The sequence below is a fragment of the Impatiens glandulifera genome, chromosome 2, assembly GCF_907164915.1.
Source record: "Impatiens glandulifera chromosome 2, dImpGla2.1, whole genome shotgun sequence".
Classification (NCBI taxonomy): Eukaryota; Viridiplantae; Streptophyta; class Magnoliopsida; order Ericales; family Balsaminaceae; genus Impatiens; species Impatiens glandulifera.
In genome coordinates, this window is record NC_061863.1 from 63,841,195 (window position 1) to 63,861,326 (window position 20,132).

Here is a 20,132-nt window from a genome sequence, read left to right on the forward strand (position 1 = left end):
ATCTTTGACTAATTTGCGTTTTGATCTCATATTCTCTTTTATACTTGTATCGAAGGGGACAAGTAATGTACATATACGATTAATACAATATTTTTACTTTCAATTCAATAAATATTATATTATATATATATATATATATATATATATATATATATATATATATAGTTTTGAACCAGACATTACCAAAGAAGTCAATGATATTGTCACTGGATTATGGAGAGGATCTTCCTTAAATTGGAATGAAGTTTCTCAAAACATCAAAGACTTATATGGTGGGCTCATTTCAAAGTATGTTAAAAAAATGATTTTAAATTTATAATATTTTAAAAATTATAGGTTAATCTTATAGTTAATTTAAATGATTGATTGTAGGAAAAATTTAGCTGGGATCCCACAATGGAAGGTGGTGTGAATAAAATGTTAAAAAAAAGCTAGTGCAAAGATACGAAACTTTTTGCCCTGTGCTAAGAAGTATTTGAAGAAGCCCCCACATCTAACCATAGAAGACTGGGCTGTAATGAAGACAAAATTTGACGACCCTAAATATATGCTAAAATGCAACAAAGCGTAGGGCCACAGAAACAAGTACATTGATGATGATGGAGCTTCATATTGTGGAGGGTCAATAAGTGCAAACGAACATCGACGGAGAATGGTTAGTAACATACAACATATAATTTTTTATGTTTCTTTTATTAATATCTCAAATATTAATCTTTTGATGTTAACCATTTATTGTTAATCTTTTTAGACAATAGAGCTTGAAAGACCACCAGATGTGTTGGAAACATTTGCAATAACTTATAGAAAAAAAGATGGAACTTGGAGTGGGGATAGAGCAGTAAAAGTAGTGGTATGTTTACAAATTAATCAATTTATTTTAATATGTCTATAAAAAACATACAAATTTATCATTGTTGTGATGAATAACCTAAGTTCTATATTAAATAAATATTTTTATTGTTTCTTTCTTATTTAAAATGTAACTTGTGAAATGTATAAAAAAATAGTTTATAGATAATAGTATTAAAGTTTTATAATATTTAATTTTTTACTTATACAAATTCAAATTATTGAATTAGTTGAACATTTTATTTTATTCATTTTATATAGTGGGTAACATTTTTTTCTTTCAGAAAACATACAAGGAGCTTCATATATCACAAGAAACCATAGATGATGTCAATGAACAAAAATCAAATGAAGAACTGTGGGTTCAAGTAGGTGGCGGACCTACAAATGGTCGCGTTTTTGGTTTGGGCTACGTGGGGAAAAACTGAATGTTAGACCAAGCCTCGTTCACCAACAAAACTGTACTTAGAGTTTGTAACAATGACAAATTTGCAAGTGAAGAATGATGCCAAAGATGAGGAGATTAGAATGTTGAAATTAAATCAAGAATATTCATCCAAACAAATTGAGTTATGTCAAGAGAATGCAAGGAAAGAGAAGAATGACTTGCAGCTACAAATGGATAACCTTAGCCTGCACCTCCAAAATATTCTTGAGAGGGAAAATTCTATGGCTCCAAGACCATTAAAGAAGGTAAGTAGTTTGTATATTGTATTTGGTTAATATATATATATATATATATATATATATATATATATATTATATTTGGTTAATTTTGCAGGAATATATTTTAAATGAAGTTATTTAAGATAATTTTTAGTAGTTTTGATCTTATTAGGATAAGATTAATTAATCATAGATTATTCTATATTTCATTGCATTGATTAATTATATAATTATATATGAATTCTAATGTATTTATGGTTTTGTTTACATGTGGTGAAGAGTTGAAGATTGCTAAAATTTATTTTATTATCTATTATGTTTAATTTTAATGAAGAATTATTGTTAGTTTATTTTGAACTTAATTATCTATGATTTTGTTGCTGTTTATTTTTTTCTGTAATTGGGCAATTATGTGACAATGATGGTGTGATTGTGTTATTTTGAAATGTGAAGTTAACTTATTATTTATTTTTGTAAATTGCCAATTATGTAGAAATGATAGTGTGAATGCGGTATTTTAAAGTATGAAGGGTTCAAAAATATATAAATGTAATTTTTGTTGGTAGCTTTATTATTTAAAAATAAATATATTATATATATAAGAATATTATTGGATTATTTCTTTTATATTGAATTAGTAATCGTAATTAGAAGCAGATAATTATATACAAATAAATTAGAATTTTAAAAATTATAATATTATTGCTCAATATTCTATTGCAAAACTAATTATAAAATTAATAAAATATAATTATTCCATAAAATCTTGAAAATGAAATTGTTAAATGTATTGATAAAATTCTATAAATATATTTTTTTTGTGAGAATTATAAAATAAATATTAATTACAAAAATGTTGTCAAATCAGTTAGTAAATTAATTCAGAAAATAAAAAATATGTCATCTAAATATTGAAAACTATATTGCACAATAAATTACTAAAGATATTAATAAAGTTTATTAAATATATTTTTTTTTATATAAATTACAAATTATGTTGAACTGAAATTGGAGGTAAAAAATATATATTAATTGCAAAAGATTTTACAGAACTTATTGGTAATATTTTACAAAAATTAAAATTATTAAAAATTATGTTGGAGAACATATAGATAAAAGTATTGATAAATTTTTATAAATAAATTTATATAGATTGCAAAAATATGTTGTAGAACAAATTGGTAAACTTATTATAAATACTTTTAAATCTGTAATTTAAATATTGATTGTAAATTATGTTACTGAACAAATAGCTAAAGTAATTGATAAAATTTCATAAATACATTTATATGGATTGTCAAAGATATTGTAACACTTATTAATAAACTAATTGGAAAAAAACTTAAATATATAACGTAAAGATATTGTAAATAATATTATAAATTAAATGGCTAAAGTTAGTGTTAAAAATAAAAATATAAATTATATATATATATATATATATTACAAAATATATAGAAGTGAATGAAATTAATAAAACATTTAAAAAATAGATATTAATTACAAATGATATTATAAGAGAAGTTTGAAAATTAATTGCTATATTAAAAATATATAATTGCTAGAATGATAAAATATGTTACATTGAAAATGGTTATATTTATAAGATAAATGAAATGATTGCAAAAAATAGTTGTAAAATATTTGACTAATTACATTTTAAGAAATATTTTTACCAACTTAAATGTTAATATATATTTTTGTTGAAAATATAAATAAGTCATTATTAAACAAGTCATTAATAAATAATATTATAATAATTATTATAAAATAAGTTATAATATACAAAATAACATTAATAAAATCTACCATTAAATAATGTTTTGAATACTAATTTGAATCGTATATGTTGAAATAAAAATGGTTAAATTCTAGTTACAAGTATAATGGTAAAAAGAGTGACAACATAAGTTACAAAATCTGCAACTTCATAATAACATATGATTTATGTAATATTGTTGATTATATTACAATTGTTTTCAATGTTACTAAATTAGTTGATAAATACTTATTTTAATGTTCAATGTTACTAAATTAGTTGATAAATACTTATTTTAATGTTATTTCAATCGAAAAGAATAATATTGCAAAACATCATAATTTATAATTTTTGTAGTGATAGGCCCAAAGTAAATACATAAAATAACTATAGAACAATTAGGGAGTTATTCAATTGCCCAAACATAATAATTCTATAATTAATCGTTTCTCAACCATATTATTCCTTTCATTAACCAAAATATTAAAATATCATCTATTTTAAATTATTATTTTTTATTTTATTTATATATATATATATATATATCAAATTCTTTTAAGTTTTTTTATTAAAAATAATCAATACCTTCTCAAAATCATCAATAATAATTTTTTTTCTCCATCAAGAATTTTTAAAAAACTTAAATCCAAACCAGGACTAGAACTAATTAAATAAAACGAGCTTGGATGTGATCACTGATATCTCATCATTTTAGCGCATAGCTAAGATGGTAAATATTGATTATTTATAACCTCTTTTAGGAAATAGATCATAATCTCTTAAAAAAAATCTCATCCCAAAGACAAACAATATCATGAACTAGTGTTGTCAACAAGATCCAACTGATTTGTGTTGCTAATGGCTATGAACAATGGTTAATTCGATGTTACTAGTAAAGTATCGTCTCCCTAGCTCCTCATTTGTTATTTTTTTTTCTCTTTGTAACTTGGCACTTTCTTAATGGATACATACATGCACGATCTTACCATGAATGTATGTATTAATTAACTCTATTGTGTAGTTTTGTACTACTTAATTTGTTATTAGTTTATAAATTGAAGGTTCTATTTTGATATTCTTTCAATTAAATCTTAAATTTTATATAATAAAGGGTAATGAATCAAATAATTTTTTTAATATATTTTTGTCCCTATAAAACCAAATAATAGTTAATTAATTGTGAATCAGGCAAGGAGGAAGTATGCAGGAAGCTTAGTAATTTGGATATTAAGTCTCCCTCATTAGTTTATTAGCAACTGATTAGATTCTGTAATATATATATATACATATATAATAAAGTCATTCTCCACTAGATCACAACTTGTCCTGCAAAATGGCTAGCAGATGGTCTGCTGAAAATGCCGCCAAGGCCTACATCAGTACCTTAAATATGGTAAGATTATAATTCAACACCTATTCAGAATTAATTTAATTCTAGTGATCATAGATTGTAATAATTCAGGGTAACGAGGCAAAGTCAAAGGAGATTGATCTAGATGAATCACAATTCATCTCCGCCTTGGCGGCTGGCTACAATGCCCGGCTTATGGTGGTGGCATGTGCAGATGGACTGGACCTCACCGCCGTGGCCCTGGCGGCGGCCGCTCGTCAGACAGGTGGCAGAGTGATCTGCATCCTTAGAGGGCATGATCAAATCGAACCGTCCAAACACGTCCTAGGACTTTACGAATCAGATATTAATAACGTTGAGTTTATGGTTGGGGAAGTTGGAGAGATTCTCTTAAACGACGACGACGTTAGTAGAGCCGATTTTGTGGCTATTGATTGCAATTTACAGAACCATGGAGAGATAATACAGGCCTTGATGATGGAGGAAAGAAGGGTTAAGGACATGTTTGTTTTGGCGTACAATTATGGGTTTATTGGCGGCAGTTCGTCTGCCGGGAAATGGGGTGGAGGAGTGAGAGTGCGGTTGCTGCCCATCGGAGGAGGGTTGATGATGGCAAGAGTGAAGAAGGCAAAGAAAAATATTGGAGTGGGGAGAAGCAATTGGGTTGTGGCAGTTGATAAGATTACTGGGGAAGAACATGCCTATAGAATCACCTCTCCAAACAACTGATTTTATCATATTGTTGAAGATCACACAATTACCTATTTTATAAGTTTTTTTCTTTTTAAATTGTATATATTCATTGGCTTTTCAAGAACAATTTAGATGTCAAAAATAACATTCTCATATATATGTGGTCCGGTGAAAATAGAAGATTACTAGACAAAAATATGACAAATGAAACCTTTAAAATTCAGATTCAAAAATAAAAAAGTATTTTATTCATATAAAGAGAGTGTCTCTAATAGGTTCATTTCATTGTGCAATAGTGAGATAAAGATTATGTTGATTTTGGGTGGATGGTTAAAAGTTATTTACTGAATCGATGTTTGAGCCATTTTTGGTCTGGTTTAATTAATAATAAAATCGGGTCATTCATTTTCTGTTATTATATATTAATGACAACTAGAGGATGTATAGTTAAGTTTTTTTAACCTTCAGTTTTTCTTTTCTTGAGTGAGAGTTATTTTTCTTCGGAGATTTTTGGTGAAAAATTCTTGCAGAGAAAAGTGTGTAAGAAAAGGAAAAATAGTGTGTGCGTGATTATAATCTGATACATTTTTCTCTATAGTGAATCAAGTTTCAAGCTGAGCTTGACGGAGACGTAAGTCCGATTTGGGCTGAACTCCGATATCAAATCTTGTGTCTTTTTCTTATGCGTCTTATTTTTATAATTGAATTTATGGTTAGTCAATATTGTGTTGATCTTAGAGTATTTAGTCAACAGATTTTATAACTGATTAGTTCCATTTCAGATAAAGATAACATACAAACAATAGATTAAATTAATATTGTTAAGATCAACTAATTATTTTGAAATATATTAATAATTGTTAAGATCAACCAATTAATTAACAAATGCGTAATTAAGAGGAAGAGTAGTACTACGTTAGATTGGATTGCGTCCTTTGATTACCGCGTATAGAAGCATGGTGCAGCAGCAGACAAGTGCGTCCAAAATTATAAGCAATCAAGCTAGCTAGCTAGCAGCTGGACCCATAACTTGTATTAATTATGTCTCATTTATTATTATTATTATGTGATATTAAAATCTTTAAAAGTTAATCAACAATTAATCAATTTAGCTAGCTAGGGTGACAAAGACAATATATATTATAATATGTATATGCCCGTGGAATAACTTTAGCTATTCGGTGTTCTTGGTCACGTTTTATGAACTTATAATTGTTTGATTTGATATAAAGTGTGATTATGAATTATATAAGTATCTGTAAAATAAAGACAAATCATGGGTTGAATTAGTTGTTATATAAATAAAATAAAGTAGATTAGGCGACAAAAGAATAGCTGGTATAATACGTGTATATTAATATTTGAGTCCAATCCAGACATGTATGTCTTCTGCAACAAGAAGTTGCTATAGATTATGTAATAAAAATTCAACACGAATCTGTACTCCCATAAGATGTGCCAACCACTAATATTGTTCATCTCTCTCTCTCTCTCTCTTGACTTCAATATTCCAAGATGATGGAGGAGAGAGAAAGTAAAAACATGGTGTTTTCTAGGTCTGTCATTCATGTCTGTGAGTTGGCAGCCATATTTGATCCCATCTTAGATCTCTGCAACCATTACCGCCGGCACAGTATGGTCACCTCTGCCACTCGCTAGCTACATATATCTCCATATCATCATTCATGACCATCATATTATAACCCACCTGTTTCTTTCTTTCTTTCTTTAAAAATAAATCAAATTCATTTAAATATGTTAATTGTTTTAAACCTAATTAGTAAAAGTGTCATTGTTTTGTTTAAATGAATCTTGTATAAAAAAAGAAAGAAAGTAGTAATTAACAATAATGAAAGATGAAACCAAGTACTCGTGCATGCATTAGCGGCGCCCATGGTTTGAATATTTGTCATTAATTAATAATGAACATGAAACCATATGTTGGATGGGTGTCAGTGGGCATGTTATCAACGTGAGACGCGCTGGTTTTGTCTTAAAGATACTTAACCGACCTAATTAATTGTTGTCTCTTCCCTAATTAATCTTTTTAATCCCCCCAATTTTCAATTAATTCAAATGTCCCTTCTGCATATAACACTACAGCTAATCATTATTCCATTTATTTCATATTTAATTACACCCTTTTACTTTTATACTAATTATTTATTTATTTATTTATTTAGTTCTTAATCCTTATCCTCATGTTCTAGGAAGCTTACCACGCTTCTAAATATCACGCATTTCTATAAATGTATTATTTGTTGTGCTGTACACTCAGGGGCTAACTTGTACTTCTATGCACGAAGTATTTAACACTATTTTACCATAAAGCCCCCTCAACTTCTTTCCAACTGTTAAATAAGTCTACAAACGTTTTTTTAAAACTCATCTAAACATATATCTTGTTGTTTTTATCTCAATTTTGTGTGTCTGGATATATATGGGTAATGGCTTACCAAACGAAAACAAAAGAACAGTAATATTGTTTTTTATTTGAATATTTAAAGTGTTTTGTCTGAGTATTAATAGGTGTGATTTGACAATTATCTTTGTTATAATATGTAATTATTGACGAACTTCTCGTTAGTCTAAACATTTAGAACATAATTGAAATGAAAATGAGGAGATATATTGTACAAGTTCAATGAATGCTTGATTGATTTTTATATATATTTTGAGGGCAAATTTGTTCTTCAGTTGTAACTTAGGGGACTTGATCTTTACAAAATTGACAGTTGTAGAGTGAGAATGGCTCCACGTGCATTTAATTAATAGATGATGAAGCCTCCTCTCGGTTGCTCTCCTCCTATATATATAAATCAAATGTAATGAATCAAAAATCACACCTCTCTCAATCAAGTTCAAGCCTGATCATTCAATTCTAAGAGATCGAGATCTTGAAAAACAAAACCCAGATTCGAAAATCCCAGATGGCTTCAATTTGCTGGTCAGCTGAAAACGCCACAAAAGCCTACATCAAAACCATGAAAATGGTAAGTCCACAGGTGAAACACAAGCTGAAAGAGCCTGATGTAGCCGAATTCGTCTCTGCCCTGGCTGCAGGCAACAACGCCCAATTGATGGTCATCGCTTGCGCGGCCTCAGATTCAGGTTGCTCCGCCGCCGCCGGTCTAATGGCGGCTGCCCATCAGACTGGTGGAAGGGTTGTCTGCATTTTCAGATCGGAAAACGAATCTCTTGATCTCTCCAAACATGGTTTGAACCCAGTTGGGCGGGTGGAATTCGTTTCAGGGGATGCGAAAGCCCTGTTGATGAATGAGTACAAAGAAGCAGATTTCATTGTGGTTGATTGCAATCTGAACGAACACGAAGAGATGTTGAATGAAGCGCGATTGAGATGTGCAAGGAAGAAGGGTGCTGCAATTGTTTTGGGGTATAATGCTCTGTGTAGAGCGTCGAGAACATGTGGAGGGGCAGAGACTCAACTGCTTCCCATTGGAGGAGGACTGCTTATGACAAGAATAACAGCCGTAGCAGCAGCAGCTTCAAGTCAAAGACAAAGAGATCCTAGGATTAATGTTAATGGCGGTTCTAGACAGAAAAGCAATTGGGTTGTGAAGGTGGACAAATGTACAGGTGAAGAACATGTTTTCAGAGTCAGATCTCCTCGAATCCAAGGAATTCGACCTATTGCCTGTTAGATTTTGTTTCTTTTTGAGAATCTCCACAAAACTTTACTTATTTCGTCTCAAAATATATATATGTAAATAGATCTAGCTAATTTTGATAGAAAGGTGATTTTACTTTACACCAATGAATCTCTCTTTTCATCTGACTTTGTCTCACATTTTGCTCAAAATTCTAGACAATAAATGTTGAGTTCTAAAATTTTCTATCTTTAATGTGAGATACAATTTCTCTCCAAGCAAATAAAAGCTAGAGCACCATCGAGTTTGGCCCATTTATTTCCAATATCCGATTGTAGCCAATTGTGTCCACTTCAATCACACTTTAAAGTTTAAACCTCTTAACGATTCATACTACCCATAACACATGTGGGTACAAAGCTGCCAAACAAAATTTATACAAATAGAAAATTTCATATCCAATTCGGATATGAGTGCGGTTTGCTATTAGCCATCTTGAAAAAGAAAGGGATGCTGCTATGAGAGTTTACAGTTGTACACATGTAAACTAGCTAACTAAGGCTAAAAAACATAACATTTGCATGCCAAACGAATAGGGAGAGAGATGCATTTGGATGAGGTAACTGTGTTTCCCATCCAAATTTCGGCAAGTATAGTCAACAAAAAGCTCATACAGTTCCTATTTAGCCACTCTTCGTATCAAATTTTCAATCAAAACGATGTAGCATAGAATGCAAAATCAGGATATGAAACCACAGTTCTTATTGAGCCTGATCATCTTTTGCTTAGTTCCACACTTCCACCTATAGTTAGTCCCAAAAGTCATGCATAATGCCGACGTAACCCAAATAGTGCTCAAAAGATTGTCCACAACATGAAGCTCCAATTAACAAATCTGATAAGCTAAATATATATATGGATTCGTTTGCTCTTCCCTGCAACACAAAGATGCATACTTACATAATGATGATCCCTCTTATACGAAAATTTTCGTCTAATTGAAAACACACATGTAATCATATTTGTCACTCATGATATATATTTTTTAGTGTACTACTTCTATGCCAAACTATATCTAATCAACAAGCTCCAAGTGTGGACATTTATGTAAACTAGTTATGCAGACTGTCTCATTTGTTGCACCACAAAGATGCATATTCATACAATGATGATCCCTCTTTCTTTTTTTTCTTTTTTTTTTTTTTTTTTTTTAGAGAATACCTCTATGTCAACATAGTTTCAACCAATTTTGAAACAATATAACTTGTATATTAGTGTTCAATATATTTGAATTAAGTAATAAATTATTAAAAAATAAAACTAGTAAGAGAAGTCCTGAGTTAGAGTTCATCAGATAACTCTGTAGCTAGTAAATGGTTAAATATATTTATGAGTTAGATGTTTTTAACCCTGTAGCTACATTATTTTATATTAAAAATTTTTAATTTTGTAAATGAACTTTATTTTATTTTGTGTTCTTTAATCACTAAATAATTAAATATATTCTCAATATTTTATTTTATTTTATTTTTACTTATATTCTTCTAAAGCTTCAAATTTATATTTGAAAATAATATTTTTTTTATACTCAACATTAACCCTGAAATCTGAAAAAAAAATTAATTTGAGTTAGGGCCGTGAGTTTGTGATTTGTAACAGACCTAGCTGCTAGCAAGATTAGAAAAAAGAAGGCCCATATATCCAATCCAATCCCATCCAGGGATATATTAGACTCGTTCAGGAGATTTAGGGTTAGCACATTATCTCACTCTATACCAGAAGAAGCATCCGCCGCCGCCGTCGCCGTCGCACCTCCACATCCGTCCGTCGCCGCCATGGGTCGTATGCACAGTGGAGGGTTCGTCTCTATCCCTCTACTGATTGATGATTTCCTTTTTCTATCTCTGACTTTTTACTTCAACACTTTTCAGGAAGGGTATCTCCGCCTCTGCCCTACCTTACAAGAGGACTCCCCCGAGTTGGCTCAAGATCTCTTCTCAAGATGTATGTGATTCCGGTCATTCTTATGGTTATCGATTGAATTATCTTATTTACTAATCGATTTCTGCCCATCCGCATTTCAGGTCGACGAGAACATTTGCAAGTTCGCGAAAAAGGGTATGACTCCATCTCAGATCGGTGTCATTCTTCGTGATTCTCACGGTATTGCTCAGGTCAAGAGTGTTACTGGAAACAAGATCTTGCGCATACTCAAGGCTCACGGTAAGAAATTCTCCTATTCTTTTTGTTTTTCTGACATATGCCATGCCCAACATTTATATTTTCCTTACTATTGGTATAAATAATCTGACTTTAGGACTTGCACCTGAGATTCCTGAGGATCTTTACCATTTGATTAAGAAGGCTGTGGCCATTAGGAAGCATCTAGAAAGGAACAGGAAAGACAAGGACTCTAAGTTCAGGCTGATTCTCGTTGAGAGCAGGATTCATCGTCTTGCCCGTTACTACAAGAAGACCAAGAAGCTTCCCCCAGTCTGGAAATAGTAAGGCTTCTGTTCCTCCTGTTCATTACAAATATTATTATGCATCTTCTATTGAAATATACCATGTTTCTGTATTATTCAGATAAATGATCTGTGTGTAGAAATTGGCATTGTAGCAATTGTAGGATTATTTGGTGCTCTTGGAATGATGTTATTTTTAATCAGGCCATTTTCAATATTAACATTTCAACTAATTACCCATATTTGGATTGAAATGGAATACCCTGATCATAAAAAGCTTATATGTTCTGACTGTTCATTACTATGCATCTTCAATTCAAACAAGTTAAATCAATAGCAAGAGTTGCATTTACCATATTTCTGTATTACTCAGATAAGTGATGCTATTGTAGGGATTATTTGTTGATCTAGGAAAGATGTTATGTTTAATGAGGCCATTGTCAATATTCATACTTCATCTAAGTCTATTGTCAATATTTTTGATAGAAATGGAATACCCTGATCATAAAAATGCTTCTATGAACTTCAATTATGTTGAAGGATGCTGTATGTTAATTTGAGTTGTGACAAGGATGGATTTAATTTATTTGCAGCGAATCAACCACTGCCAGCACTCTTGTTGCTTGAGAGGTGATGTCAGACTGAAGTTAGAGGCAAGCAGGCAGCACATTTTGTTCCAAATGATTGATTTAAAGTTGAATCCTTTTTAGTAGTTTATTTGATTACAATGAGAAAACTTTGTTATATTTATTATGCTACTTGTTTTATGCTTGCTACCTCTCAAAGTATTTCCGATTTAAAGCAAATTGTGTTATTTGATACAGTTACCATTAAATTAATCTATGCTCCTCCTTCCATTTTTCTTCAATGTTCATGGAAATAGATTGTGGGAGGGAAATTTATACCCTCTTGCTACATTGATTTGACTACCTTTTTTATAGTTTTAGTGTATTGGTGCCATATATTTTTTTTATAGATGTCAGTTTTTATTGTGAAGGTTTGTTTCTCCTTTACATTGAAATTGAACTTGTCCTAATTTGACTTGTGTTAATTGAACATAAGTGCACAACAATAGTCCTAGTTTTTAATACTTATTTTTAGGAGTCTCCTATGCTTAAATGTGCCTTAGGGTATAACCAATTCTTGAATATATATAAATTAAAAATGTTAAATTTCATATTAAACTAGTTTTAGAATAAAATAAGTGGTCTAACTCTATGTTAAACTGTTTAAATATTTAATAGAACCTTCTTTTGTCTTTTTTAAAATGGTTTATATATTATTTGAAGTGTGAATTTACAATAAAAACTAAGTACTATAAACTTAAAATTATTCATTATTTTTTTAAATATACAAAAAGATATATAATAAAATAGAATACAAATTATTAATATGTATATATTTTCATTATCAAATCACAATATTAATTAAAAATATAATTAACTTTATTGTTTATTAAAAAATAATTATATATTTAAATATAAAATAAATTAAATTAATTTACAAAATTTAAAAACAAATAATAAATATTTAGTTAAAATTTAAAAATATATTTAACTTAAATGTTTAAAGTTAATAAAAAAAGATATTTCATATTAAAATATATATTAGAAATCTGTAAAATATTGAGAAAAATATGAACTAACTCTTTGTTTTATTATATATATATATATATATATATATATATATATATATATATATATATATATATATATATATATATATATATATATATATATATATATATATGATTAGATAAAATAATTATTTACTTTTATACAAAAATTTGATGGGCCTCCACAATGGGCCTTGGAGTATATTATTGTGATATTTGGACTGGATCATACATGATACTGTTGAATGCTTGCTTTATGTATAAATTAATAATAATTAAAGATTTGATTCCTCTGTTATAATAATAATAATAATAATAATAATAATAATAAGCCGTTCGTACTTGTGCGCCTAACTGAAGACCAAAGTTAGTTATTCAAGATTTAATTAAGATTTCTAACCTAAAATGGGACCTTTTGATTTCTTTTATTTAAATATCTTATTTTCTTAATGATTTCCTAACCAGTATATTCTCTCCTAGATTAATACTCACTAGGAGGAGACTCACTTCAATAAGTATTTTTTTACATTTATTTATTTATATTTCTTCAAACAAAATAATTTATTATTTTATTGAATAAAACAACGATTAAATTTTTTACTAGATAATATATATATTTGTTTTGAATTTTGATTGTTAAAATATTTAATCGATGTTTTTTTTATTTAATAAGTTAATCTTTTGAATTATTATATATATATATATATATATATATATATATATATTAATTTGAGAAGTTAACATTTTGAATCAAATTTTTTTTTTATTTAGCATATAAAATGGATATATTTTTTTAGTATACGAATTTAACATGATTTACCGATATTTTCTTTTAATGAAATCCAAACTTAAAATATCTTTTTATCCTTGAGTTATTCTAATTAGTTTTTTAAATCAATATTTTAATAAAATAGATAATATATATTAAAATTATTTTTATTATATTATTTATTATAAACATGAAAATTGAGATTGCATTACAATTTTATAATTTTTTAATCATAAAAATTGAGTTTTAATTCAAATGCCAACTCTTATTAAATTGAAATTTGAATGGGATTTCAAAAATCAAATGTACTCCATCTACTGTACTGAATTTTGAGTTCTAAATCTTGTAACGGTTTGTACTTTGGTAAAAATTAAAATTATTATTATGAACAAATATCAATTTTTTAATCTTAATATTCAAATAATTAAATAAAATATAAAATTATTTTTACATTTTTTTATAAAATTTTCAAATATTAAATTCTAAAAATATTTAACTTATTTATACGAACATTTTTTTCTTCACATAATTCAAATAAATCATAGCCCTAGTTATTTTGTCATCTTTTGTTATATTATTTTTATTTTTATTAGAGATAGATATATTGGATTATAATGGTCTTATTTAAATAATTTTTTTATTCTATATTTTTATGAAAACACTCTAGCAAAACTGTGATACCAAAATACATACGAAAATACTCTTACATTGCGTCTCGTAATCATTAATCGATCATACATGAGAGAGTACACGGGACAACGATTCCGATAATTAAGATATAGTCTATTTTATGTGTACGAAATATTTTTAATAATGTTGGTTTGATATAATTTTTTTACTTGTATGATATAATTTGCGTTTATTTAATAATTTTTAATTTTTTTTATGTTTATAAAATATTGATATATCTCTCCCAATATCACTCTTCTTAAATAAAATATAGAAATATTTTTACTTTATTTTTATAACATTTTCAAATATTAAATTCTAAAAATATTTAACTCATAACATAACCCTAGGTATTTTGTCATATTTTATTTATTTTTATTTTTATTAGAGACAATTGGATATATTAGGTTATAAGGGTCTAATTCAAATAATTTTATCATATTATTTATCTTTTTAATAATTAAAATATCAAATAATTTTTAAAAAAATTAAATATTATATAAAAATAATATTTTATAATTTAGTATCAAATAATGATTTTTTTAATCTTGATTTTATTCAAATAACCCCTCAATAAAACTGCCTCTAACTTTTTTTTTATTAGATTCTAACATGAATTCCAAACAAGTCCTAAATAGTATAAAAAAAACAACAAAACCTGTCCTAAAAACAAACAGAAGAATTCAAAATCCCTGCAAAAGATAGTGAGGGAGAGAGAATTGGTAGGGCTTTTGCATGGCATGACAAAACTGTCAACACATAATGTGGGAAACATCTCAAGGCCCCGTTTGGTATCTCGGCAAACAATAGTCAAACAGTTTAGTTGTTTCAAACATGCATCCCAAACGCGTCTCCAGAAAATAGTACCTGCTTCCCGCTAAAAAAAAAAACGTACCATAAAAGTCATCATCAATATCAAGATATTTCTTATTTCTTCTTCCCCATTCAGAAAATTAAATAATACAATAAATATATATGCTCCGTTATTATTTTTTTATTTTTATAAACAATCTACCACTTTTCTTATTTTATAAATAAAGATTAATGCAATATATATAATATGATGCTTAATTTGTAAAGTTTTTGAATTGTCAGGTCGAGAGGTGTGGTTAATTTTGATATATATGTGAGGGTAAATGAATACTTGGGTCGAATTGTGGGTTGACCCGCCCATAAATTTAAAACGGTTAAAAATAAAATTAAAAATGCTATAGGAATGATTCAAACTTGCAACCTAACAAAACAAATACAATCTTTTAACCAACAAGCTAATAACACTTTTTTATTTTAAATTCAACACCAATAGTTTTTAATTAGTCATAATTCTCTTTTGACTCTTGTGAGCAAGGATCGAAGAATTTCGTCATATTTATAGAGATAAGAGACATAATTTATATGGATATAGTAAGTCTCGTCTGAGTTACTTTAATGATAGTCTTTACATTTTCTCTTTCACTCGTATTTTGTGAAAGAAGTGGACTCTAGAAGTCAAACTAAATGAGTTGAGGAATCAAACTATATTAATTGTTTTAGAGATCGTTCTGCAATGTGAGAGTAAATAGATATTTGAATCGGATTGTGGGTTGACCCACCCATAAACTTAAAATTGTTAAAAATAAAATTAAAAATGTTATCACATTTTTATCGTAATATTTTTTTCACGATTTTTTATGTTATTACTCGTGCAAATGCACAGAATACATGTTAGTTTTAATAATATCTTGACCTAAAACGTAACAGTATAGCTTGTTTAATCTATAATGCTTTTCATGATTGTTACTCAATAGTTTTTTTTTAACTATTTGATAAAAGAGTGGGTAATTTGAGATTATTTTAATATTTAAAATATTAAATTTAATAAAAATAAAATAATAAATTAAATTATTTTTTAAACTTCAAAAGAATATATAATATCAAGAATGTCAAAATATGAAAAAAATTATATTGGAATGATATTATTTGAATGGTATATATATGGAATTATATAAATTATCTATATTATATAGATATTACATTAAGTTTATAAGAAACTAATATAATATAATATTTATATTATCACAATTTATCATATTATAATAATATAATATAATATAATATTATATTATATTATATTAATATTATTATAATTTTTATAAATATTTTATTTTATATTATAACAAATAATTTTTTTATTTATTAAAAATCTTCATTTATATATATATATATATATATATATATATATTAACTATTTAATCACTCAATTTATCAATTATAACATTAAAAAAGGTTTATTTCATTTTTATAAATTTTAAAATACAAAATATATCATAATAATTATTTCTATTAATCCATATAATAAACTTCTAGTGATTTTTTTTTTTAAACAACAATTCATTAAAAATTTAAATAATTAAACAAAGTACAAGGACTTCTATTATTATTATTATTTAATTAAGTTCCGTTTTTAATTAATTAAAAAAATAAAGATGTATCAACAAAAATATATTAAAGTATAATAATATTCTTTGTTCATGGTTATAGTCGTTCTTGAGGTAAATAAAAAATGTATTATAAAAAATATAATTAAATGTTTCGGCAAGTGATTTTAATAAGTCTGACATATTTTTGTTCGGATTATGTTTCGAATAGAAAAAGGATGATGTTGACAAATTTATTGGAGTTCAGAATTAGTAATATTTCATCAATATAGAAAATGAATTTACGATTCAAAGTCTCTTAAAACTCGATTATTACTAAAATTAAATGTAAAATGTCTAGATAGAAAAGTAAAATAATCTCAAAATGGGTCTACCAACTATTATTAAGAGTGTATTGTCATATATGTCCACATATATGAATTATGATGTCTTCATTTTTTTCATGAGTGTGGCAGTGAAAATGAAAATAATAATGTATAAATTTCTCTGGAGATCCTCTAACTCAACGTTCTGTCATTTAGTTGGGGTAATGTTAAATATTTTAAAGATCAAGAAAATTTGGATATTCAAGATCTTATTTCCTTTAATAAGGCTCTTCTATCAAAATTGTGTTATAGATTTGCAACGGAACCGAATAGTTTGTGGGCATCGAAAAACAAATGTAAGTATAGTTACGATTGGTTTGGTTGGTTTACAAAAATGTCTAATTATTCAACATGGTGTAGCATTTGGAGGGGAGTTTATTCTATATGGAAAAGCTTTTCGTGAGTTTAGGAACGACAGTTGGTGTAGTGTCAAAAGTCTAGTTACAACGTATCCCGAGCTTGCTTCTCATTGCTATATGTAGAAAAATGTCACATTTAAGGATATGTTTGATCCTAAATCTAGAGGTTTCTCTAACCGAATTAGATATAGAAGAAGATTAACATTATGAAGAGTTCTTCTCATAATAGAATTTTACTTTTGATAGGACACAAATAAGTTTTCCCATCTTAACAAAACGTTATGTGTTGACAAGACATGAATGATTTTCATATAGACATTGCTACAAGTTGTTCGATAAAATGAGTTCATATAATTTTTGTTGGGAGAAATTTTGGGAGCCAAATATTCTATCAAAGTTCTCGTTCTTTAGGAGGAATTTCTTATGGATGATATATGCATGAAAAAATGTTGTATTATGGTTAGTCGTATGTGTCACAAGGAGGTTAAATCGACAACTCACTTACTTTTACATTGTCGATGGTAGATAGTATTTGAAGTCTTTTGTGGAGTATCAATGAGATTCATTGAGTGAGGTCAGAGTCTTTTAATAGTTGTTGGAAAATTTGGATTGATGCGGCTAATATGGCAGACCTACATAATTGGGTTACCAATCCAATTATTTTTTGGTGGATTATTTAGTTATAGAGAAATTGTCGAATTTTCATTAATTGTAGTCATCCGATGCGTATCATTCATAATGCTATTATTATGATATTTTCTGAGATTCATTCCGGAAAGTTGGTAAAATTGATTGTGAAGTTAGTTATTCTCGAGTATTTACGAGCTCGATAATCTATTTAGTAACGTTTTTTATTTTTTATTTATTTTTATTTTTATTTATTTTTTATTCAGGTCATTCTTTTTATCATTGTGCTTAAATTTTTTTTTAAAAAAAATTAATATAAATGGACTTATTTAAAATAATAATAAATAAATAAAAGAAAGATAAAGATACTTTATGTATATTTTGATAATATTGAATTGGATGTTATAAATATTACATTTTAAATTTAAATAATTAGATACTTGATTTTCATTGTAAGAACTGGAGAGAGGGTAAGGAGAGAATATTGTACACCAACATCATAGGCAAGACAATAAAGTAATTGTGTTAACACAATTTAACTTAAATTAAGTTGATAATTTTTAGTTGTAATTTAACATTTTTAATATTTATTTACTAAAAAAAATTAAACTACTTAAAAATATGAAATAATAAAAATTATTTTAAGGTGAATAAATTAAGTATTATTACTATATATTGACTTCTTTAAATAATTTTATTAATAATAAAGTTATGAAAAATTATTTATATATTTAATAATTAACAACGAAAACAAAGTCACGAATCCAACATTAACCTGTCATATGTGTAGGAAAAAAAAAAGAAAAAAAAGAATAAAATCTACAAATTCATTTCTCGCACGTATCTGTCATTTAATCTTTGTCTCTCAACTTTCATTGACAAAAGTAGTCTCCAAACTCAAAACTCTAGATTTATTCATTGTGTGAACTCAAACATTACAATATTTGTTGTTGTATTGGTAGGATTTTCAACTTTAGTTATACAAAAGATTTTTATTTTGTATAGATAACACATAACTTTTTCGTTTTTTATGTTCAGAAATATAACAGAAACAACGTCGGAGAAGATGAAAAATTGAACAAATCGTTCATTGAACTCGAAGGTACCGAACAATGTCGTGTTTTAGCTAAAGAACTAGCATTGTAAAACAAAATCAATGCCATGTTCTTGTATTTTTTATTTTAAAAACTGTATTTTTTTTCTAAACAATTTCATGTTTAGAAAGTGAAGTTAACATCAAAATACACAATATGAAGTTATGTTGCTGCTATTGGTGATAATTAGATTAATGTGTATTTGAATAACATTGTCATGTTTTAACAAGGCCATGCTCTTTTAACTTTTAAGTTTAAAAAACTTGAATTTGAGATCCAAGTCTTTCGGTGCCTTTAAGATCCACTAAAAAAATATCATGAAATTATTTTGAAGAAAAATTCAAGTTTTTTAAAACTGAAAAGTTAAAAGAACGCGGCCTTAAAAAACCTTGGCCATGTTCTTTTGAAAAACATGAATTTGTTTGTAAAAAAAGTTTTTTTTTTCAACTGAAAAATGCGTTAACCATGACGGTTCATAGGCGCTGAACATTAAATTATTATTTTTAAAAAAAATAAGTTTTTTTAACTGAAAAAGACGTTGAATATGACGTTCATAGGCACTAATCATGAAATTATTTTGAAAAAAAATAGTTGTTTTAAACATTGAACATGACGTTCATAGGCATTTAATATGAAAATCTTTAAAAAAATAATTATTTTTAAATGAAAAATGTGATGAACGCAATATTCATATGCAGTGAATAAGACCTTCATAGGCGTTGAAAATGATTTTTTTTTTTAAATACACCACTTTATGTTTTTACAAAAAACATGATTTTATAATGCCATATTTTTGGTCTTTAAATACGTATTAATATAACTA

The 20,132-nt window shown here is 27.2% G+C and overlaps 3 protein-coding genes across 3 annotated transcripts; all 3 read left to right on the forward strand.

Annotated features, from left to right (window-relative positions):
• Positions 1–4,610: 4,610 nt before the first annotated feature.
• Positions 4,611–5,357, forward strand: LOC124925195. Its single transcript, XM_047465165.1, has 2 exons — positions 4,611–4,670; positions 4,740–5,357. Exons 1-2 carry the CDS (start codon positions 4,611–4,613, stop codon positions 5,355–5,357), a joined length of 678 nt encoding a protein of 225 aa, XP_047321121.1.
• Positions 5,358–8,251: 2,894 nt separating this feature from the next.
• Positions 8,252–8,983, forward strand: LOC124925196. Its single transcript, XM_047465166.1, has one exon. The coding sequence runs from the start codon at positions 8,252–8,254 to the stop codon at positions 8,981–8,983; it is 732 nt and encodes a 243-aa protein (XP_047321122.1).
• A 1,662-nt stretch (positions 8,984–10,645) lies between these two features.
• Positions 10,646–12,262, forward strand: LOC124926308 (40S ribosomal protein S13). Its single transcript, XM_047466504.1, has 5 exons — positions 10,646–10,787; positions 10,861–10,933; positions 11,014–11,152; positions 11,247–11,433; positions 11,988–12,262. The coding sequence occupies exons 1-5, from the start codon at positions 10,765–10,767 to the stop codon at positions 12,019–12,021; spliced, it is 456 nt and encodes a 151-aa protein (XP_047322460.1). The 5' UTR covers positions 10,646–10,764; the 3' UTR covers positions 12,022–12,262.
• Positions 12,263–20,132: the final 7,870 nt, after the last annotated feature.